Raw genomic sequence first — 19,663 nt, 5'->3', positions numbered from 1 at the left:
GCAAGAGATTCATTCAGGAATAAAGGACATTATTGGTGTTCTGAAAATGCATTTAAGGGTGAAACTAGTGTGTTTTTCTTCTTCTTCAGCCCATCCAGGTGTGGGCTGCAGTTTTTCAAACTAACCACCTGTGTTTTTTGGGTTGCTATGAGGAGGTCTGGACCACTGTTCATAAGGGGTGTTTCTGCACAGAGGCGATGTGTCACTTCTTCACTGACCTTTCTAAAGCCTCTGCAGCCCAGGCTCAAAACCATGCCCATCTTGTGACAAATTCAATCTGTTTCATGTTCTGACTGAGGTTTCTGTTGCCCTCTCAGTCTGAAGGGGAGAGGAAGTTCTGCTACAGCTGGGTGCTGGGACTTCTGCTGCTGATAATCTGTTTTGTGAGTTGGCTGCTGAAAAGCATAAGGGAGAGGGAGAGAACTGTCTCCCTCTTGATGTATAAAAAAAACCACAGGGCTGGGTTTTATAAGTTTATAGCTATGTCTTGTTTTTTTTACAGAGCTATAATCGTGGTGCTTAGAGTGATCTGAAAGGAACAGAAACACTTAGCCTTGAACTTTTGTTCTGCTGCTTCTTCTTGTGCCTTTGAGGTACAAAACATACCTGTAAACATATACTCTGTCAGACTGATTTACCAGGGGGCTAAATGGAGATGGAAAGGAAACTTGGGAGGCAGTGGGTGATTAATTGGGTCACACGCACCCCTCTTATTTGGATATACAGCAGCTCAGTTAGATGGATTCCAAACAGTCTGTTCTGTAGCTGGGGAAGATGCATCCGTTTTGGTCATATTAAGGAAGTGGGAAATAGGGGGGTGTTTTGTGTGTTAAGTTGAAGATTTTGGTGGTTATACAAATAGGGGCCAAACTGAATGGCCTGAACTTCAAAAACTACATTTCTCAGGTAAACCCTCCAAATCCCTACAAACTGAAGATTACTGTTGTTTGCTATTGTAGCTAATCTCCTGCCCCCACCCTAAAAATCACCAGCATTGCTCAGAAATTTTAAAATGTTTTTAGCAGCCTGTGCACATCCTTCAGAAGAAAACAAAACAACAACAACAAAAAAACAGACTGCATATGTGCATGTAGGGATTTGTGCACACATACTAATTGAGAACAGAACACCAGCCAGTGACAGCTCTGTGCAAATAGACATGTTTCAGCATCCAGCTATGCAAATAGCTGCACTGCAGAGCAAAATCTGAAAAGCATTAATTGTGGCACTGTGACTGTTGCATGGCAACAGTTGTGTTTGAACAAATGACAGCTACTGCCCCTTGATTTCTCTCTCTCGTACTTAGTGACAAACTGGAATAAGAAGCAATGATGGCTGCCCTGGGGAAAGCTGTGGCAGGTGCTATAAGAGCCCCAAAGTCAGGAGGCAGAGAGGTGAAATCTGTTGCGGGTGACCTCTAGGCTCTTAAAATTATGTGCACAACAGAAGAGGAACAGAGCTCCTTGATGAATTGGGGGGAGGGGGCTTTATAGGGGCTAAGATGTGTCAGATCAACAAGGTAAAGTAATAGAAAAGGATAGCAAAAATAAACCACCCTCAATTTCCAATGAAAGATGTGTTTATACTGGGATTTTTAAAAGTTAGTATTTTTAAAAATGTGCAGGAAAATCTATGCAAGCTGGAGGGTCTCAAGAGTTTTGGAAAAGTGGATCCTGCAAAGAGTTACTGGTACTTTATCTGCAAACAAGCATATGCAACAACCACCATTTTGGATGTTCTTTTGTTCTTACACAAATGGGAGTTCTTCTGCAGTGTGTGAGCTTAGCTGATCAAGATCCAGATTCGACATCCCTACATGCATCAAGGCTTGCCAGGCGACAACCATGTGAATCCTTTTGTTACTTTAATATTGCTGCAGCTCTGAAGGAGGATGCAGCTTCAGTTTCCACACTCACACTTCCCCCACCTGCTGCAGCCACAGAAACTCTTGTTTTGACACACAGCAGCTGGGGGTGGAGGGTGCGTAAGAGGCCCAGGAGGAGAAACAGGAAAAGCCACAGCTGAATCCTGTTTAATGGCTGTGGCTCTACCCAAGAGATGAGAAGGTTCTGCAGGTTGTGACCTAGCGGGGAACCCTACCTGTATCCTAATTGTTGCTAAGAAACCTTTTGACTGCAGTGTCTGGACCAGACTCAGTGAAATGTCATGAGTACATCCCTTGTTCATTTTAAAAACTAACTATTAAATGATCTTGAGGTGCTGTTAGACTGTTGCTATTTTCAGGTGGGGTTCAGTCACATACTGCCAAATCAAGGAGCACAAATGTGGTTGATTTGATGCTCTTGTACATCAAATTACTTAATCTTGTTTTTAAGTTGTATTTTAATCAATTGTTTTTACCTGGTGTTAACCACCCTGAATCTGGTCTTGGCTGGGGAGGGCAGGGTATAAATAAAATTTATTATTATTACATTATTATTATTATTATTATTATTATTATTATTATTATTATTATTATTAAATGTGTTTCCCATAAAACTAGACCTTTTGTGATGAGGAAAGTATTGTGAAAATGGGGGGGGGGTAACAATTGCTTGATGCAATATTGTGTAAACTCCCTTCAAACAAATCAGAATGATGTTGTCTAACCTCCTTGCAAGCCTTTTGCTAACAAAAAATAGGATGAATGCTCAATAAACAGGTCTAAGAAGTGACCTTAATAATAAGCACAGTTCACCTTTTATTTGGCCTCTTGAGACTGCAATCCTAAGCATACTTACTTGGAAGCAAGTTCCATTAAAATCAATGTGACTCAGTTAAATATGCTGGTGTGTTGGTCCTTTAAGTTTCCAGTATTCTTCTAGTTAATTTAACAAACGAAAGAAAGCCCAACAGTGATTGAACAGAACCCAGGGGAATGCTGTTGAGAAGCCATACTCTATCCAGGATCTTTATAGCCCAGTTTAAGTACTAAAATATGGCTGCTGTCCTGACAACTGCTCATGCTGGCTGAAGTTGATGGGAGTTATAGTTCAACAACAGGTACCACGTTGGCTACCCCTGCTTTGAACTGTGACAGGGTTTCAGTTAGGCCAAGGTTCTATCATTTTAGCTTACTGACGATAGTTGTTAAGTTTGCCCGACTTTCTCAAGGATAGTCAAATAACCGAATGGAAAGCTTGGTTTACATCATTAGTTCGGTCACTTTTTCCATTGATTCTTTCTCCAGTTTCTGTGGAACTGCTTGATTGACATTGTAATTGAATGTTGATTTGACATCTCAGTATAATTAGTAAACTAGATTGAAAAAAACCTGTTTTCTAGGATGATGTCCTATGCATGCATTTGAATATGTATTGGACTGAACAATTATATATTTACTTAAGATACTTCATACCATTCTGATTCAGAGATTGGCAAACACTGTTTATGAATGAGCTGGAAAGGAAGTTTCCATGGATTATGTGGGCTTGCAAATATTCAGATATGAGGTTTATGTACCCAACAATTAGAGCTCAGGTAAAGAGAAGCTACAAAATAAGAGTATAAGTTTCCACTTCAGGCAATCTGAGCTCTAGTTGTCTCATGTGGCAAACCTGTGTTTGGACTGTACCACTTCAGTAAATGGTTAGAGATTTAAAGTGATTGAATGTTTCTCCATTCAAAAGAAATACACATAGAAAACTAACATGTTAGAGAGAAAGGCAAGGATCCTTCTCCTAGCCATCTAGTTTTCTATGCATTTTTTTTAATGGAAGAGCATTCAATCTTGTTGAGCCCCTAACAGAAATCTGCAATGGTACAGCTGAGAAACAGGAGTATTCACTCATTTGTGAGAGATAGGCCTGAGCAATCCTGATAAGAAACTAATGTGAATGCTTTTTTGTTGGAATCAGTAGCCAGCTTCTAATAGTGGCTCCATTCAGACATGGTTTGGTACTATAGTCAAACCTCGGATCCTGAACACCTCCGTTTTGGAACGTTTTGGCTCCTGAACACCGAAAACCCAGAGGTAAATGCTCTGGGTTTTGAACATTTTTCGGAAGCCAAACATCTGATGTGGCTTCCGCTTGAGTGCAGGAAGCTCCTGCAACCAATCGGAAGCTGTGCCTTGGTTGTCGAATATTTCAGAAGCCAAATGGGCTTCTGGAACGGATTACATTCGACAAACGGGGTTTGACTGTATTTGAACAAGCTTTGTGTTCACACACAACTCTATTCCCTCCCATACTCAGGTTCAGTTAGTTTCCTTCTCTTTAGCACACACGATAGTCCATAGCTCTCCTCTGTTCAGATGCCATTTCATCAGAGCACAAACTATGGCTTCTGTGCTTGCTCTCCAAGATTGCACACTATGCTTCAAAACTTGTTTGTATTCCTGCTTGGAGAATAGGTGTGAACCACAGTTTGCCAGATTAGATGTGATGGCAAACTGTGATTTGTCCTAAAGAGGAAGTAACTAACTGAAGTGGGGCACAAGGAGGAGGAAAACATGAGCACAAGGCCTTGTCACCTAGCTTGCCATTAACATATGAACCGCTTCAGTAGTGCAGCTCCTGAGTTCAATAATGAGTGAGAGTGAATAATTTTTCATGCACTTCCCAAAGACGGAAAGGTTGATAGTTTTATTCAGTAGCTGTCAAGAGATAATGCTGCTCACTCTCTAGGATGATGTATCTTCTCTACCCGCAGCCTAGCCACTGGATTATATGTTATATATAAATCAGAACCTGGCTACCTACTTTAGGGGCAGGAGGGAAAAGATTGATAGGGATGTTTATTGATGCTTTGCTGTTCTCAAACACTCCAGCTGCCATCCCCCAGCCCCTTGCTGTCCTCAGGGCTGCCACATCCTTCCACACCTGTTGAGTTAATTATTATTCAAAACAGCTCTTTCAAATCTTCATGTTTATGGAATTGTGGTGGCTGATGCGGAGAGGGCAAATGCTATTGTCTATAGGTTGGCTATTCAGTCTAAGTATGCTAAGGATCTCATGTATATAGCTGTTATAAAGACTATTTATTGTTGGGTGTCTGTGTCTTCCTAAACTCCTGCCCCTGTGAAGCTGTTGAGGACTTTGGGAAGAGAATATTTATTTTACTTACAGAGATATTTGGCCTTCCCTTCGGCCAGATTCCCAGAGCAGTGATGGCAGTCTGTTCATTGCCTGAAATGGGGAAATGTCTGCAGGGAAATGGGGAATCTGGTACAGTCGTACCTTGGAAATCAAACGGAATCTCTTCTGGAAGTTTGTTCAACTTCCAAAACATTCAAAAACCAAAGTGTGGCTTCTGATTGGCTGCAGGAAGCTCCTGCAGCCAATCAGAAGCCGTGGAAGCCTCGTCGGACATTCAGGTTCCAAAAATAGTTTGCAAACCGGAACAGTCACTTCTGGGTTTGCGACATTCGGGAGCCGAAAACGTTTGACTCACAAGACGTTTGAAAGCCAAGGTATGACTGTAGTTGTTTTCCAGCTAGTTCAGATTAGTTTCCCCTAGAACCAATCTTTCTAAGGGACAAATGTGAAGGGATAAAGCAAGGTTTGTCCCAATAACTTTTCAGTGTTTAATGTATTGAGGACATAGGTGAGCCATGAGGAGGCAAGGGAGAAATGACAAACATAATCTTGAGCTTTTGCTTTAGTTGCCTGCTCATTTTAGGTAGACAATTGGAGCTGCCATCTTCGTAGAGCATGCAATGTAGGGGAGCAGAAAGGAGAGAGAGAGTTGTGAAGATTTGCAGTGTAAAGTGATTTGCTACCCAACTTTACTGATTCTTTCTCTCTCCCTCTCTCTAGTGAGGATGCTGCAGATTGTCTTGGCCAGCCGAAATCTCCGTTGGAAAAATTTATGGTCAGACTGTGCACGTACCATCAGAAGCACTTCGTCCGTGTCCTAAACGACATTTGCACTGAAGTACAGACAGGCTGTGAGGGACAGCAGTTACCTGGAGCAGAAAACATGGATGTGTCCACTTGTAGCTCTGGCTGCAGCCAGTATCGCACTGAGAACCAGGAGCTTGGAACTTCTTGCTCTGAATCAAAGCTCCCTTCTACCCTGGACACAGAGCAATCAGGATCTCATGGCTCTCTGCGCAAACTTTGCCATGCCCTGAAGCAGGCTGTGGATCTGAAATCTACAGATAGAAGGGAAAACTGCAGCCCAGTTGTCCGAAGAGACTTCCCTGAGCTTCCTAGCGTTAGAACAAGTTCTGCAAGTCCCAGGGACAGTCCCTCTCAAGGATACCTCACTGCCTCCAATTCCCATCACTCTGCTAAAAGTCTGGAAGGCCAAGCCCTTGGTAGTGACCAAGAGATGGGGGGTAGGAAAGGTGAGGATGACAAAGACCAGGTGCAAAATAGAGCTTTGCTGGGAGGCTACAATGCTGTGAAAGCAACAAACATACACATGAGTGAAGACGGTCTGGTGGGCTCCCAGAAGAACACTTTTAAAGCTTTCCCAGAGGAAACACGAGAGCCAGGCTTCACCACCAACTCCCCTAGGAGAGCAGACAAAGAGAATGCCTTGCAGTGCAGCTCCAAAGCCTCTTTGCACCCAGATACTGAAATGAATGACCAAGAAGCAAGACTGAAGGCAGAGAACCACCTCCAGGCTTCAGGGAAAAGCAAGGGGAGCTATAACATGCAACCTGTTGACAAGACCCATGTGGAGAATGCCAAGGACGGCTGGCTATCCAATAGCCCTGTGCCAGTGGTTCACCACAAAACCACCAATGGACACTCCAGGACCAAGAGTAACTCATCCTCCACCAAAAGCACACGTAAGAGCAAAAGGCCTTCAGGGTTGAGAATTAATGACTATGACAACCAATGCGATGTTGTTTATATCAGCCAGCCCATTACAGAGTGCCACTTTGAGAGCAAGAGGGTGGTCTCCTCTAGGAAGACGGCAAGGAAGAGCACTCGTGGATACTACTACAACGGTGAGTGCTGTGAGATTCCCACAGTTCGCACCTTGGCCAAGACTTCCCATGTACAGGAGAGTGAGAACACACTGGCGCCAAGGCCTGAGGTGCTGACAAGCCCTGGCCAGGGAGCTTCTCTTCCGAGTGATAGCTGCTTAGCAGCAGCCCAGGCCATGAGTGGCGATGGTGACAAAAGACCTGCTGTGGCCGTCCCACAAGGAGATGCCTCCAACAACAGTACTCAGGAGAGAGATGAGATGCGTCCGGCTGAGAAGGCCGCTCCTGAGGTAAGTTTTGTGAAGGAGAGAGAAGACAGTTCTGCTGAAGCATCCACAATTGCTCTCTCCCCGCCACCCAGCCTTGTTTTGCGTGTAGAGAAAGGCAGCCTGTCCAATTCTTCACTGCAGACCACTCTTCTCTCTCCCTGCCAACTGAGCAAAGGGGAGCCACAGGACGAGATGGACATGGACACTGTGCAGAAGGCTGGCAATGGCACAGACTCTTGTAAGAGTAGCAGACCCAATGAAGACAGTGGCAACACAGGAGAATCTGTGGTGTTGTCTGCTTCAGAGGTTGCCAGTGGTGAGGAAAGTGCCATGTTCTCAGAGACCGAGGCTACCCCTGAGCCTTCCATTCTTCCAGACCACTTGCCTCCTGACAGCATGGCCCTTCAGCCCCCTGAAGACCTTTCCCCTGGAATGGACTTGATGCCTCCACTGGAGGAGCCTGCCCCTGTTGAACACTTGCCACCATTTGTAGAACTACCTTCCGATGTGGAACCTCCACTTCTTTCCCCTATAGACCTGGCAGAACCTCCCGCCCTTGTCCGTCTGGAGCCTTCCATAGCCCTCCCTGGAGAACTCCCTCCTATCCCAGAGCGTATGTGTCCAGGGGAGCCTGTTGCCAGTTCAAGGTCAGTGTCTCCTGGCATTGTGGTGTCTGAGCCTCCTGCCCATATTGACCTAGAAGCTCCTTCAGGGGCTCCTTCTATAGAATCTCCAGTGGTGGGACCTGGCAAGTTAGATATGGAGCTCTCACAGCCACTTTCTGACTTGGATGCTGCAGAGCTCCCTGGCAGCTTGCAGGGTGCAGATGCACATGAAAGTATTAATACTCAAAATAGCATTGAAGGGATTCTGGACTCAGGTGGAATCCACTCTGGGGAAAGTGAGACTGTGTTGCCTGTTGCAGATAATGATGAAGATTGGGGAGAGGGAACAGTAAAAGATACAAGTGAAACAAGCAAGGTGGATGATGGAAAGGAACTTGATAGCGAAGCTCCAGCAGTGCCCCAAACATCAGAAGTGGACAACAAGGAGGGAGCTTTTTCCAAAACAAGCCCGGACAAAAAACGAAAGCGGGAGAAAAAACCTCAGGTTGTATCCGATCGCTGTCTTCGAAGCCAGCAATCCCTGTCATCTGCAGAGGATAGTCCTGAGCAATCAACTTCTTCCATGTCTCTACAGCTTCCTCAAGTTCAGATCAAGCTTTCTAAGAGCCCTGCTAAGCGTTTCAAGAGGGAGGTGCAACTTGATGGTACAGCATCGCTGTGTTTCCCAAATGACGGGTTCCATGAAACACTGCTAAACAACGTTGGGAATTCTTCTGAGCAGCAGCCAGGTGACAGAAATGACATCACAATGGGACAGGCCTCTCAGACACTGTTAGCGAAAAAGACCATAGTAGAGGAAGACCAGAATGGAGAAGGAAACAAGGAAAAGGCAGGGGCAATGCTTGAAATTTGCTTAGAGGGTGATTCTGCTAGGAGAAGTGTTCGTGTCTCAGCAGAGACCTATGACAAGGGTGAAAAGCAGTCAGATTTGACATCAGGCACTCCAGATAACTTTGACAGTATAATGGAGGTTACAGAGGAGTTTCACACCCAGCATGGGCCCAGTTCTGTTAGCAGGAGTGAAAGCAAGCTTGTACCACCAGAGAGATCGGTAAAATCTAAGAAGCCAGCTCTCCAGTTCTACAACCTGAGGCACACCCCTGCCCCAACCCCTGTGGCCACTGCCTCCAAAAACACTTCTGGAAAAGAAACCGTACAAGGAGATTCTAATGCTGTGACTATACAAGCAGGCTCTAATGTCACAGACCAAGAAAATGCACAGAGTGAAGACACCATTGGCTTCAGTAGCATGGAAGTGCTCTCTGACAACAAGCCCAGTTTTGTGGAATGGTGTGCTGAGGAAGAGAACCAAGAACTCATCACTAACTTTAACACTCAGTACATGAAGGTCCAGAAAGGGTGGATTCAGCTGGAGAAAGAGGCTCAGCCAGCTCCAAAGGTCAAGAATAAATCCGACAAACTGAAAGAGATCTGGAAAAGCAAGAAGAGGACCCGCAAATTAAAAGGGCCCACGGAAGGCCAGAAGCTCTCCCCAGTTCAGATGCTGTTCATGAAGGGGTTTGACATGTCCAACATCTGCAAGTGGTTTATGGAGACCACTGAAACCAAGTCTCTGGTCATTGTGAAGAAGATGAACACACGTCTCCCAGGGGACATCCCCCTCATCAAGCTTCCACTCCAGAAGGGCTGTTATTCCGGCAGCTACCCTAGCTCCCTTCAAGCTGAGCGCCTGAAGAAACACTTGAAGAAGTTTGCTGCTATGACCCCGGCCAAAAACACCATCAAGATTCAGAGGCTGTGGGCTAAGCTTCGAGAGGGCTCTGAGGACAAAGAGCCCGAGCAGGCTGCCAGTTCGAAGCAGACGCCTCCCTCCGAAGTAAGCGTGGAGCACAAAGCCGAAGCCAAGAGCGCCCAGCCTCCCAGCACGCCTGTGCAAACCAGCTCTCGCATCCTGAGGAAGTACTCCAACTTGCGAGGCAAACTCAACACCATACGCAAGGTGGCCAAGCAGGACAAGAACGACAGCGTGACCAAGCACCCCTCTGCTGAAAGCAAGCCGAGCGGCAAGAGCCTGTGCATTAAGCCCCTGGTGTCTCCGAAACTGGCCCAGCAGGTCCAAGCACCCCCACTTGCGACTAAGACAAGCCTGGTTGAAAGAGGAGGGAAGGGGCGAAAGGCGAAAGGCAAGGTACAGGAGGACACCTCATCCAAAGGCCACCTTCAGCAAACCAAGAAGAAGTCGCCGACCGAGAGCAGCAGGTCACAGAGGCTGTTGAGCACCTCGAGCAAAGAAAGGCTTCCTCTTAAGAAAGCCAGTAAACCGAAGCCTGCAGGGCCTCCTGCTACCAGGAAGCAGGCGGCTGCCGACAAGAGTCATAAGCCTGCGTCTGGGAACGAGAAGGCAAAGAAGCTGAATGACTTGCGACCTGGGAAAAGGAAGCCCCCCGTCCAGAAGGGGAAAGCCAAGGCCGGTCAAAAGGCAAGTCTGCCTCCCAAGCAGAAAGTGGTGCGAGACTCCAGCAGCCGGCCTCCCAAAGTGGCTGCCCAAAAGGCAAGCAGTGGCAAAGCCTTGACTAGGTCAATGAAGCGAATTCAGGAGAGCAGCACAGCCCAGGGCAAGAGGAAGCTGAGGGCAAGCAAAGACTCTTCACCCAGCAAACGCAGGTGTCTGGATGCAAAGTAACCGGCTGGGGTTGGGGGTGGGTAGGAGGTGGGTCATGGAAATCCTTCCTAATGCATTAAACAGACCCACTTCTGAACGTTGTGGGGAGGGATGCAAGTGTTTAGCCGAAGGCCAACCCCCCGCTCTCAGATGATGAGGAGCCCCCTAGCTGTCTTGCAGCCAGAAGGGGAAGCTATTATTCTCTGCCCTTGAGAAGGAAAGTTGCTGCTTCTGAAAGCTCCTGGAGTGGAACTAGGAGTTTGGCAGTTTCAGTTCGGAGTACAGTGCCTTATTTATCCTTTTAGGAACTGAATAAATTAATCTGTGTGATTTAAAGGCTGGCAGTTTATAGTTAACGCACAAGCACTTGAACTGTGATGGAAAGAGAACCAGCTTTCATGCACATCCCCTAGACCTTGGCAGCCCACCTGCTGGGGTTCACACAGGAGCATTTTCTTCCTTTTGTGCATTGTAGCATCCTGGCACTGTTTAAACCAAGCAGGGCATTATAAAGCCAAAACCCAAAGCATTTGCATCCTTTAATCCTGTCAGTCAGTCAGTCAGAATGGTGTGTGTTGTTGTTAAGGTATGAACAGTTGGACTGTCTTGTGTAACTGGGGCTTGGCTGTAATGTAGCCTTGCTCTCGTGTCAAAAAGATTCTGATTCCGAAGCGTCAGTGATTGGCAGCCATGCTAGGCCAACTTTGTACTTAGCCAAGAAAGGAACTGGACCGCTTGTTTGGATGGAGAGCCCTTCCCTATTAAGTACATGCACACTGCCTGCCACTTCTGACATGGTTGTTTACAGGCGGGCGCCTTCGGGCCCGTGTCCTCAAATGCAGCCTGGATGCATTTCAGAATGGTGGTCTTCTTGTCCATTTTATTGTGAGGCCTGAACACCCCTGAAATATGGGTACTTGAAAGCACATCTTAGCAGTGAAATAGACGGACAAAAAACCATTCCAAAGTGAAGCTTCCATGCATCTTGTGGGTCTGTAAAAAGTAATGTTGGAAAGCGCCCGTAGTCAGAGGTTCTTCTCTGCTGTAAACTTACATGATTTCTATGCAGTTGCTGCAAGTTCTTTTTTCATCTTTCCCTGTTTGCCGTATGTCAAAAAGATTTTTAAAATTATTGTTATTAAAATAAGAAGGAGGCAATGCTGGCTGCAGACAAGGAAGCAACTAGAAATATCTGGTCCTTTTGCAAGTGTGGTTTGGTTCCAGCTTAAGAGTAAGCAAGCTTCTCTCTCCCTTGCAAGGCCTCACCTTGCAAGTTTAATCAATGCATTATGTAAAGGTCAAGAAGTATCTGTCTTCAGACAAGGTATTTCTACGAACACCTATTAGAAAGGCAAACAGTCCCCTTCTCAGTGCAAACATTTGTTTTGGATCTGACAGCATTTGGAAGCAGCCTTTTTCTCAGAGGAAACTCCCTGCCCCTTGTACTTTGTGCTACCCATCTGCTGGGTGACAGACAGTGGTTGCTGCTACTCTGGGCTTGGAGAGAAAAGCAGCCTTTTATTTATTTCCATAGTTTTCCTTTAAATCACAACAAAGGCAGAGGTATTTGCTTAGAAACTTGTGCAAACTTCCTCTCGCTTGCTGTGCGTGGCACCCAGGAGCTTCCCGCGAAGGCCTTCGAATGGCTTGACCTTTCAGAATAGCTTTCCATGGATACCATCTGAGATCGACGTACTCAAACACATCTTTACACATTATTATATTAACTGGCTGGAACCAGTCTTTCCAGTTGGTGAGGGATTTGTAGAATAAAAGGAAAGGCAAACTCTTTAGGGAGCAAGAACAAGGCTTAGGTGCAAGGAAATTGGTTTTATTTCGTTTTTTTAAAGGAGGGAGGGTGCGTTAGCATTGGCACTCCTATACCAAAGCTCATTACTGCAGGCAGAACACAAATAACTAGCTGTATAATTTGTTCCATTGATCAAAGAGATTTGGGAGGCAGCGCCTGGAACTGCAAAGCCCTCCTGCTCACCTGCTTACCCAAGTCTGTGTCTTGAGAGGGTGCACTAAAGCTATAAGACACATCAGGGTGGACTCTTTTTGTATGAATACTTTTGAATCATTGATTTTTAACTTCTGTCTTTTGATGTAAATCATGCTGTATAAAATGAATTGTTGTAAGCATTAAGTCAGGCCTAGCATTCTCTGTAAAGATTGATACGTATTTGTCTGATTGCTATTTGAACTGCACATATAAAATGTGCTAGACATTCCACCAGGAGTATTAAAAGGTATTTAAGGAAGTGTGGTGCGTGAGTATGTATGTGTGAGTGAGAGGAAAGAGTGAGCGTGTCAGGTTTTTCACCTCTACTTTTCTCCAACTTCAAACGCCTCCATCCAGATAGGTGTAAAATCTTCCTGCTCCCTCAACCCAGGGCTGCTTCCTAACACACTGCTGGGTGGCCGAGCACCTTGTGGTACTTTTGGCTACTGATTCTGATCCCAACACTGCTAATAAAATATTTCTACACCTTTCTGCTTTCCCATTTCTTGTGTGGTCTGTAACTTAAGAGAATCCCTTTGTAAGCCCTCTGTAGCATTTGAGAGCTTCACAGTTGCCCCTCCCACCTTTTCTGCAAGGTTGCCTATGAGAAGTTGGAATACAGTGACCAGGCCTTGCAGTGTTTTGGTGAGGTCTGGAGAGAGTTTGGTCCAGTGGTTGATTTATCCCAGGTTCTAGCACCAGTGGCTTCTGGCAAGGCAAGGCAAGCCTTTGCCATGTAGACAATAGACTAGTGTAAGCTTGGGGGGGGGGGGGAGGAGAGAAGAGAAGTGAGCAAAGTAGTTTAAAGCAATTTAGAGTTGTTTTTTTAAAATAAATTCTGATGGTGATAGCTTAGTATGATTTATATTGAAGCAAAGCTACCTTCTGGTTGGGAGGCATTCTTCAGACTGTGCTCTGTGCATCAGTCCTTACGTCATGCAAGTGACACTATGTCACCAACATGCCAGGCTGGTATGCTGTCCACTAAGTAAGTTGCAAAGAGGCCATTTCCTCTCCCTTTGATGCCCTGTAACCCACTTTTGTGATAGTGAGAACTTGACTCTTAATTCTTCCAGTAGATATAACTTTGGAAACCAGCCTTCTTGGGTTGGGCTCTTCTCTTTGCAGGGGCTTAATTCCTGCACACTGTTTCCCATCCATCCACTTCTTCAGCATTTGTCTTTCTTTCTCTTTTCTTCTTTTGCAAGGAGTGTGTGTCATCTGTTAAATGCAATCTTGCTTTGTTGGTTTCTGCAGCAAAAATAGGTGCTCTTTCCAGAATCAATGGTTATCTGCAGTAGTACAGTTGCTATGGCCTGGTGATGTTATAAACTTGGTCTAACCTGTTACTGCTCTCTAGCAAAAGAATTGCGAGAGTAAGGGGAGAAGCCCTGGGTTGTGACTGTAATAGGCTTACTCAGTATAGTGACAACCTCTAACTGTGGCTCTGGTTCTGCTCCTCTCTACATGCTTGGCAGGTTCTACTGCTTAAGCATCTTGGGCCCCATTGCCAAAATGGTCTAAAGGCAGTGCTTTTTGTGGGGGTTAAAAATGAAGTATCATGTCTTGATAAAGGTGGGGTGGGTGTCAGCACAAGATGGCTGCCATGGGCAGCAAAAAAGAGGTGATACCAGTGAGTACTGTCGCAAAACCCCTGTTCACAAGTATAGTCAAAGTGGGATGGTTTGCACCTTCTTGTTTCCATGCTACCTGGGCATTCCTAGAAGCGAGTGGATGGCTTTGCTTATTGGATAAAACCAGCCTCTGTACTGTTTCTTTCCATCAGATGCAATGGACCATCATGAATCCTAGCCTCTCCTGTAGCACACACCGTGTTTGAAAAGAGACCCTCTTCCCCCCGATGGTATGGTGGAGAATTCCCCATAACTTGCCCTGTTGCTCATCTCTTTATATCTCATCTCCTTAAATCTGGCCCTTTGCCGTCCCTTCTTGTTGAGACAAACTAGACGTTCTTCACAAAAAGATCTTCCATTAGTTGTCTTCCATTTTCTCTCAACAGCCTTTTTCTTGGTCAAGTGTGCAGTGCTTTTCTTTCCCTGTGGTTGAGAGTATTACTACTTTCAGTAATTTTCAATGAAGGCTGTTATCTTGTATTTAAGGGAAAGCCCCAACTTCTGTGCACATTATTAAGGATTGATGGTGCAGGGCACACAATGCTTAGAGAAACTTTTGTAGCAACTTTAGCTCTGGACAGTTCCTCTGTCATAGCTTCTGGGTGGCTCCTGCAGGAATGCTATTTATGGCTCTTTCCTCCTGACATAATTACTGTCACTATGCATAGGGTTTTGCTTTGTAGTAGTAAGAATAATGATGATATCTCCCTTTTCCCATTCTATGTCTGGGGAATATTTAAGCTGCACAAAACTGTTACTGAGGCTTATCACTAATCATTTATTATTATTATTATTATTATTATGAGCTGCAACATCCTGGACAATTATTCCTATTCATCTTCTAAATCAGAAGCTGCTGAAAAGATCTTTTTCTCTCCAGAGTCATTTCCTTGTTCCATTTGTAGCCTCATGTGATAAGGCAGCCTTTGCCAGCCTGCTGCCCACCCAATTTTTTGGACTGCAGCTCCTATCTGCCCTAGCCAAAACATCTAGATGACACTAGCTTGGCAGAGGCTTTGATAAGACAGTCTTCTGCCTTTGTCCTCTTTAAAGGTGGTAGCCAGTACCTTGCTTCTCTTTTTGTTGCAGAAATCAGTGTTGGTACCACTCTTCCTCATCACCAGGAAGCACAGCAGAGCAATGGGGAATTAACTTGCGCCAAAGGGAAATGTAAAGTATTGGGCTGGATTCAACTATTGAGTCCCACAGCAGGAGCCAGCACAAGGTCTTCTGTGAGTGCAACAGGGCTTTTAGCCCCTCTCCTCCCTGCCTCCCAAATTGGCTCAGGGCTGTGTGTCAGGGTAATTGACAGCAAGCGGAGGAGGGAGAAGGGAGATTGTTCCTTCTGGAAAACTGAAATGCTTGTGTTGACAGAATAATCTCCTTAGTGCTACGTTGAATTCCTCCACAAATTGAAAAAGGACTTCATTAAATCTGTGAGTGCCTCTGAAAATGTTGCTATAAATATAACTCTCTTCACTCAGTTCCCACATGCCCACCAAATAGAAACAAATATGCAGATACGAGATATTTGATGATGCTATGCAATGGCCTACAAACCAGTGCCTCCCTAGTCTTTCACACATCCCACCTCTGTCCTTGCTTGGACTTCATCTGCCACTGCTCCCTTCCCTGCTACATGCACACCTGATCTAGCTCTGCCTAGCTCTTGAATTTCATGGAATGGCCCTATCTGGGCGAGGTCCCTGTGTTTCTGAAAGGTCCCATATATGATCATAGGGGGTTTTGAGGGGTTAAACTGCCTTGGGCCACTTCATGCATGCTATTTTCCTGCACAGAGATAATCTCCATGCGGCATCTTCCTGGCACAGATAATCTCAATGAAGAGACACTTGTATGTTCTTCCCTAAGCCTTCTTCTTGCTCTCCTGTTGCCAGTTAGTTTCTTTTGTATTTCCCCCCCCCCCCCAGCATTTAGCTAGGTTGCTGAAAAATTTCCTATCTAGTCTAAGATGAACTCAGGAGCTTTGGTTTGCAGGTATAGGAGACTCTGGCCTCTTCTTAAAAACCCTTCCCTCTTGAAGTGTCGCCCTAAGAATTGTTTCTCACAGAAATAGTGGAAATGAGTGGAGTCTGAATGGGTTTTGTTACCCGTGTGTGACCTTTTACCTAAGTGGGTCTTTTTACACTGTAATGCTTATCAAAGGTTTTTTAAGGATCTGCTTTTTGTGTGTGATTTTAAAATGCAATGTGAATATATACATATATGTATATGTGTGTTTATATATAAATATATATAGTAGGTGCTGTGTTAACATAGCATCCAGCTAGCGGTTGTAATGCTTTCCTAGGTGCAGGGTAATTGCTGCCTTTTCTTCCTGGGTGGTCACAAAAACTAGAAGAATACTGTAAATAGTTTTAAAATATTTATTTCCTGTACTTTGTGCTAATAAGTCTTGGGTGTGCTGTTGGTTTGCAATGTACCGGTTGTATGGTTTTTTGGGTGGGTGGGGGGTTCCTGCTGCAAAAATAATTGGACATTGGGGGGGCGGGGGAGAAGGACTGGCATCTGGCCTGGAGTTTATGCTGCAAAATCAAGGACTTAATTCCCATTGAAGCTGCATTTGGGCTATACCCAGAATAGACAAATGAATATTAATGACACTTACATAATTGAATACTCCATATTTAAAAGCCCTTTCACATAGAAAGCAAGCGGTCGGAGTGAATTGTTTTAGCCTGTCCTCCCCGATATGCTAGCTTTTGCATGTGGGAGAATGTTTTCATATGATAGAGTGTTCAATCATGTGAGCTCTCGCCTGCAATCCGAAGTGAAGCAGCCCAGGCCCTGGCTGATGACATTACTTAGAACACCGAGTAAAAGCATTACATGGGTTATCTAAAATCTCATTTTCTGTGGAAGCGAGTCAAAGTACAGTTCTGGGCAGCCCGCCTTGTCACGTGCATCTTTGGAGACAGTACATGTGAGCAATAAGAATTTTTAGTAATAATGTTTTCAGTGACAAATTAATATTTAAGTCCTTATGGGGATATTTGTGTAAATGTGTGTGCACATCTCATTGAAGACTGCCCTTCTTCACTGGCCTTGCCACATAGAGAAAGAGACATATTTTGCTTCAACATCTCTGCATGCTTATTCACCTGGGCAGGTGGACTCAGGGATACTGAATTAAGGGGAGCTCTTGCTGGGGATAGGATGGGAGAAATGCCAGTGGCATACATGGAGGAAGTGATGGTGCCCTCTAAGCATCATTTATAGCTAACTCTTGTAATCTAACCAGCACCTCTTGTGTTGTGTGTTTGATGTTTCCTGTGCTCACCCCCCCTTTTTTTAGATTAAGCCAATCATTCATCACTTCCCATGTTTCCAGCTGCTGTAAGAGTCCAGGGCCCCATTTTTTACTCTCTGTCTCCCTGAATTTATTTTATTATATTACTTTGGACCATTAAGTATTTCTATGCTCTCTGCTCCCTCCTGTGTTGTATTAGTCTTATTTTGAATGTCTCTTTTGTGATTATCTCATATTTTTTAAAGTTAGGCTTGTGTGGAAGTTCCTAAGGGTTTGTTTTTTCTTGTTTGTCTTGGCCATTCAGAATTCCCACCCATCACCCCTCTCTTCTTTCTATGGAAAACATGGCAATGCAGCTTCCTAATGTAGCTCCAGAAAACTTGTTGCTTTGCTTGCACCCTCCTTCTGCCATCTGAAAAGCTTCAGCCCTGCCTATATCCATTGTAAAAGTCCTCAATTCTCAGATGAAGTTGTTAAACGAGGTGGGGGGGGGTAGACTTGCAACCTTTCCACAAGGGCATTCTTGAAGTTTAGGATAACCTCCTGCCCAGTTGAATGAACCTCTATCAGTGTGTTGCACAGCACTCAACAAGACTGCAGGTGTGTTCTGCACTTCCTGTGTTGATTTATAGTCAGTTCATTTTTCACTCTGTGTTGCACAGATATTTTTACTTGCTGTGTCTAAGAGACTCCTACCTTCCCCATATGATGAACCAAATGTGTGTGTTGGGGGGGTCTGTTCTCTCTATTCCCCTTCCCTCAGGTCTGGTACTGTGCACATCACCCAAACCCAGTGTGTGATCATGAGTTGGGTATTTGAAGGCTTAAGTTGGAGCCTCATTCCCTTCAGGGCCCTGGGAAATGCTGTGACTTTAGAAGAAGAGCGTGTCTGCTGTGAATTGTTGGTAAAATGTGTCATTAGGTAATATTTATATACCTCACCTGAGTAACATTTGAAAATGTATATAAGAATAAAGGTTCTGTTCAGTGGCTTCCTACCCGTTTGACACACCTACAATACTTAGGGCTACTTTACCATGGAAATTGTATTAAATCTTTGCCATTACTTTTGTGACAGCTCCATGATTTTTCTGTGTGCTTTATTAACTCACCAGTGGAAGAGAACACATTCTTGTTACAGACTGTGGGGCTGCAGGTGAGGCTTAGACCTCTGCCTCTTTCCATGTTTCTTCTTCCTCTTTATGCATTGTGTATGTACTCTGCGTGCCCTAAGGAGTCTTACTTTATTGCCGCTTATTAAACATTTCTTTTATATCAGTATTGGTGTGGTGTGATATAGTTTGATGTGCAAAGACGAGACATGTTGATGAGCCATCTCAATTGCTGCTTTTTATCAGGACATATACACAATTGTGAAGGATGTCACCAAGCAATGAACTGTTGGAAGATGGAAAGATTGCCTTGTTAGCTACCACTCCCATGTGGGTGTTGTCTTTGACCTGGTCTACAGCAGGCTGGCTCTCCAAAAGAAACCAGAAAGTTTGGGTAGGCACTTCAGAGCCTGGTCATTGCCCCTAGCTTCAGCAGAGGTAGGCACTGCACTGCTTTTGACACCAGTCTTCCTCTCCTAGTTGACCCATTTCTCTGTGCTTGGCTCTTCGTGCTTAGGCTGGGTTTGATACCACATTGTCGGTGTGTGTGAGGAGGCGCTATTTTGGCACTATTGCCAGCCAGGTGTGGTTGCACCTAATTGCCACATAGTGGCTCTACAAGAGCAAAGGTGTAGCTCAATGTGTCCCACTTCTCCTGAGCAAGCTACTACCCAGCCTCTCATTTGTGAGGTACGGGAGAATTTGGATAAAATCAGTTGTTGGTGGCAGCAGCACCTAGAAGCTCAAGTACAAGTCTGAAACAGGTCCAGCTACCTCAGAAATAGAATACCAATCCCATGTCAGTGCCACACTTCCTCTTACATGCCCAAGGTCCAAGGGTTGTTTAAGCCTGTCAGAAGTGGGGCTTTAAAAACCCAGTCCTAATTTTTGCAAGTTAGTGGTTTGTTTTATGTCCAAGTGCTGCTTAAGGAGCAAAATTTGGTGTGTTTAAGCTGTGGACCAAGTACTTTCCTCGAGTACAGAACTGAAGGAGATGACTGCCCCCTTCTCAAGTGTGATTGTTGAAAAAAAGGAAAGTGCCATGACCTGTATTGAAGTGACCCTCTAATTTTCTTTTCTGAGAAAACTGAATAACAGCAGGTTTAATCTGGGCCATTGTTCTGGGAGAGGGAGACAAGCCTATTATATTTTTCTATGGGGAAAGAAAAGACCAGCCACGTGGCTAAATTAATGTCATGTTCACATGGATGACAACACTGGTAGTTTAAAAAAAAAACAC

General features: G+C 44.9%; 1 protein-coding gene across 1 annotated transcript; it reads left to right on the top strand.

Moving 5' to 3' along the window:
- The first annotated feature begins 527 nt into the window (after positions 1–527).
- Positions 528–18,589, top strand: LOC308586017 (uncharacterized protein). Its single transcript, XM_081192216.1, has 2 exons — positions 528–593; positions 5,760–18,589. The coding sequence occupies exon 2, from the start codon at positions 5,812–5,814 to the stop codon at positions 10,420–10,422; it is 4,611 nt and encodes a 1,536-aa protein (XP_081048342.1). The 5' UTR covers positions 528–593; positions 5,760–5,811; the 3' UTR covers positions 10,423–18,589.
- Positions 18,590–19,663: the final 1,074 nt, after the last annotated feature.

This window comes from Podarcis bocagei (assembly GCF_964188305.1).
Source record: "Podarcis bocagei genome assembly, chromosome: 4".
NCBI lineage: Eukaryota > Metazoa > Chordata > Lepidosauria > Squamata > Lacertidae > Podarcis > Podarcis bocagei.
This window is presented reverse-complemented; position numbering and strand designations above follow the sequence as displayed.

What these genes read in the sequence shown, in the direction of transcription:
- LOC308586017 (XM_081192216.1), top strand. Translation starts at nt 5,812, where the DNA reads ATGGTCAGACTGTGCACGTACCATCAGAAGCACTTCGTCCGTGTCCTA.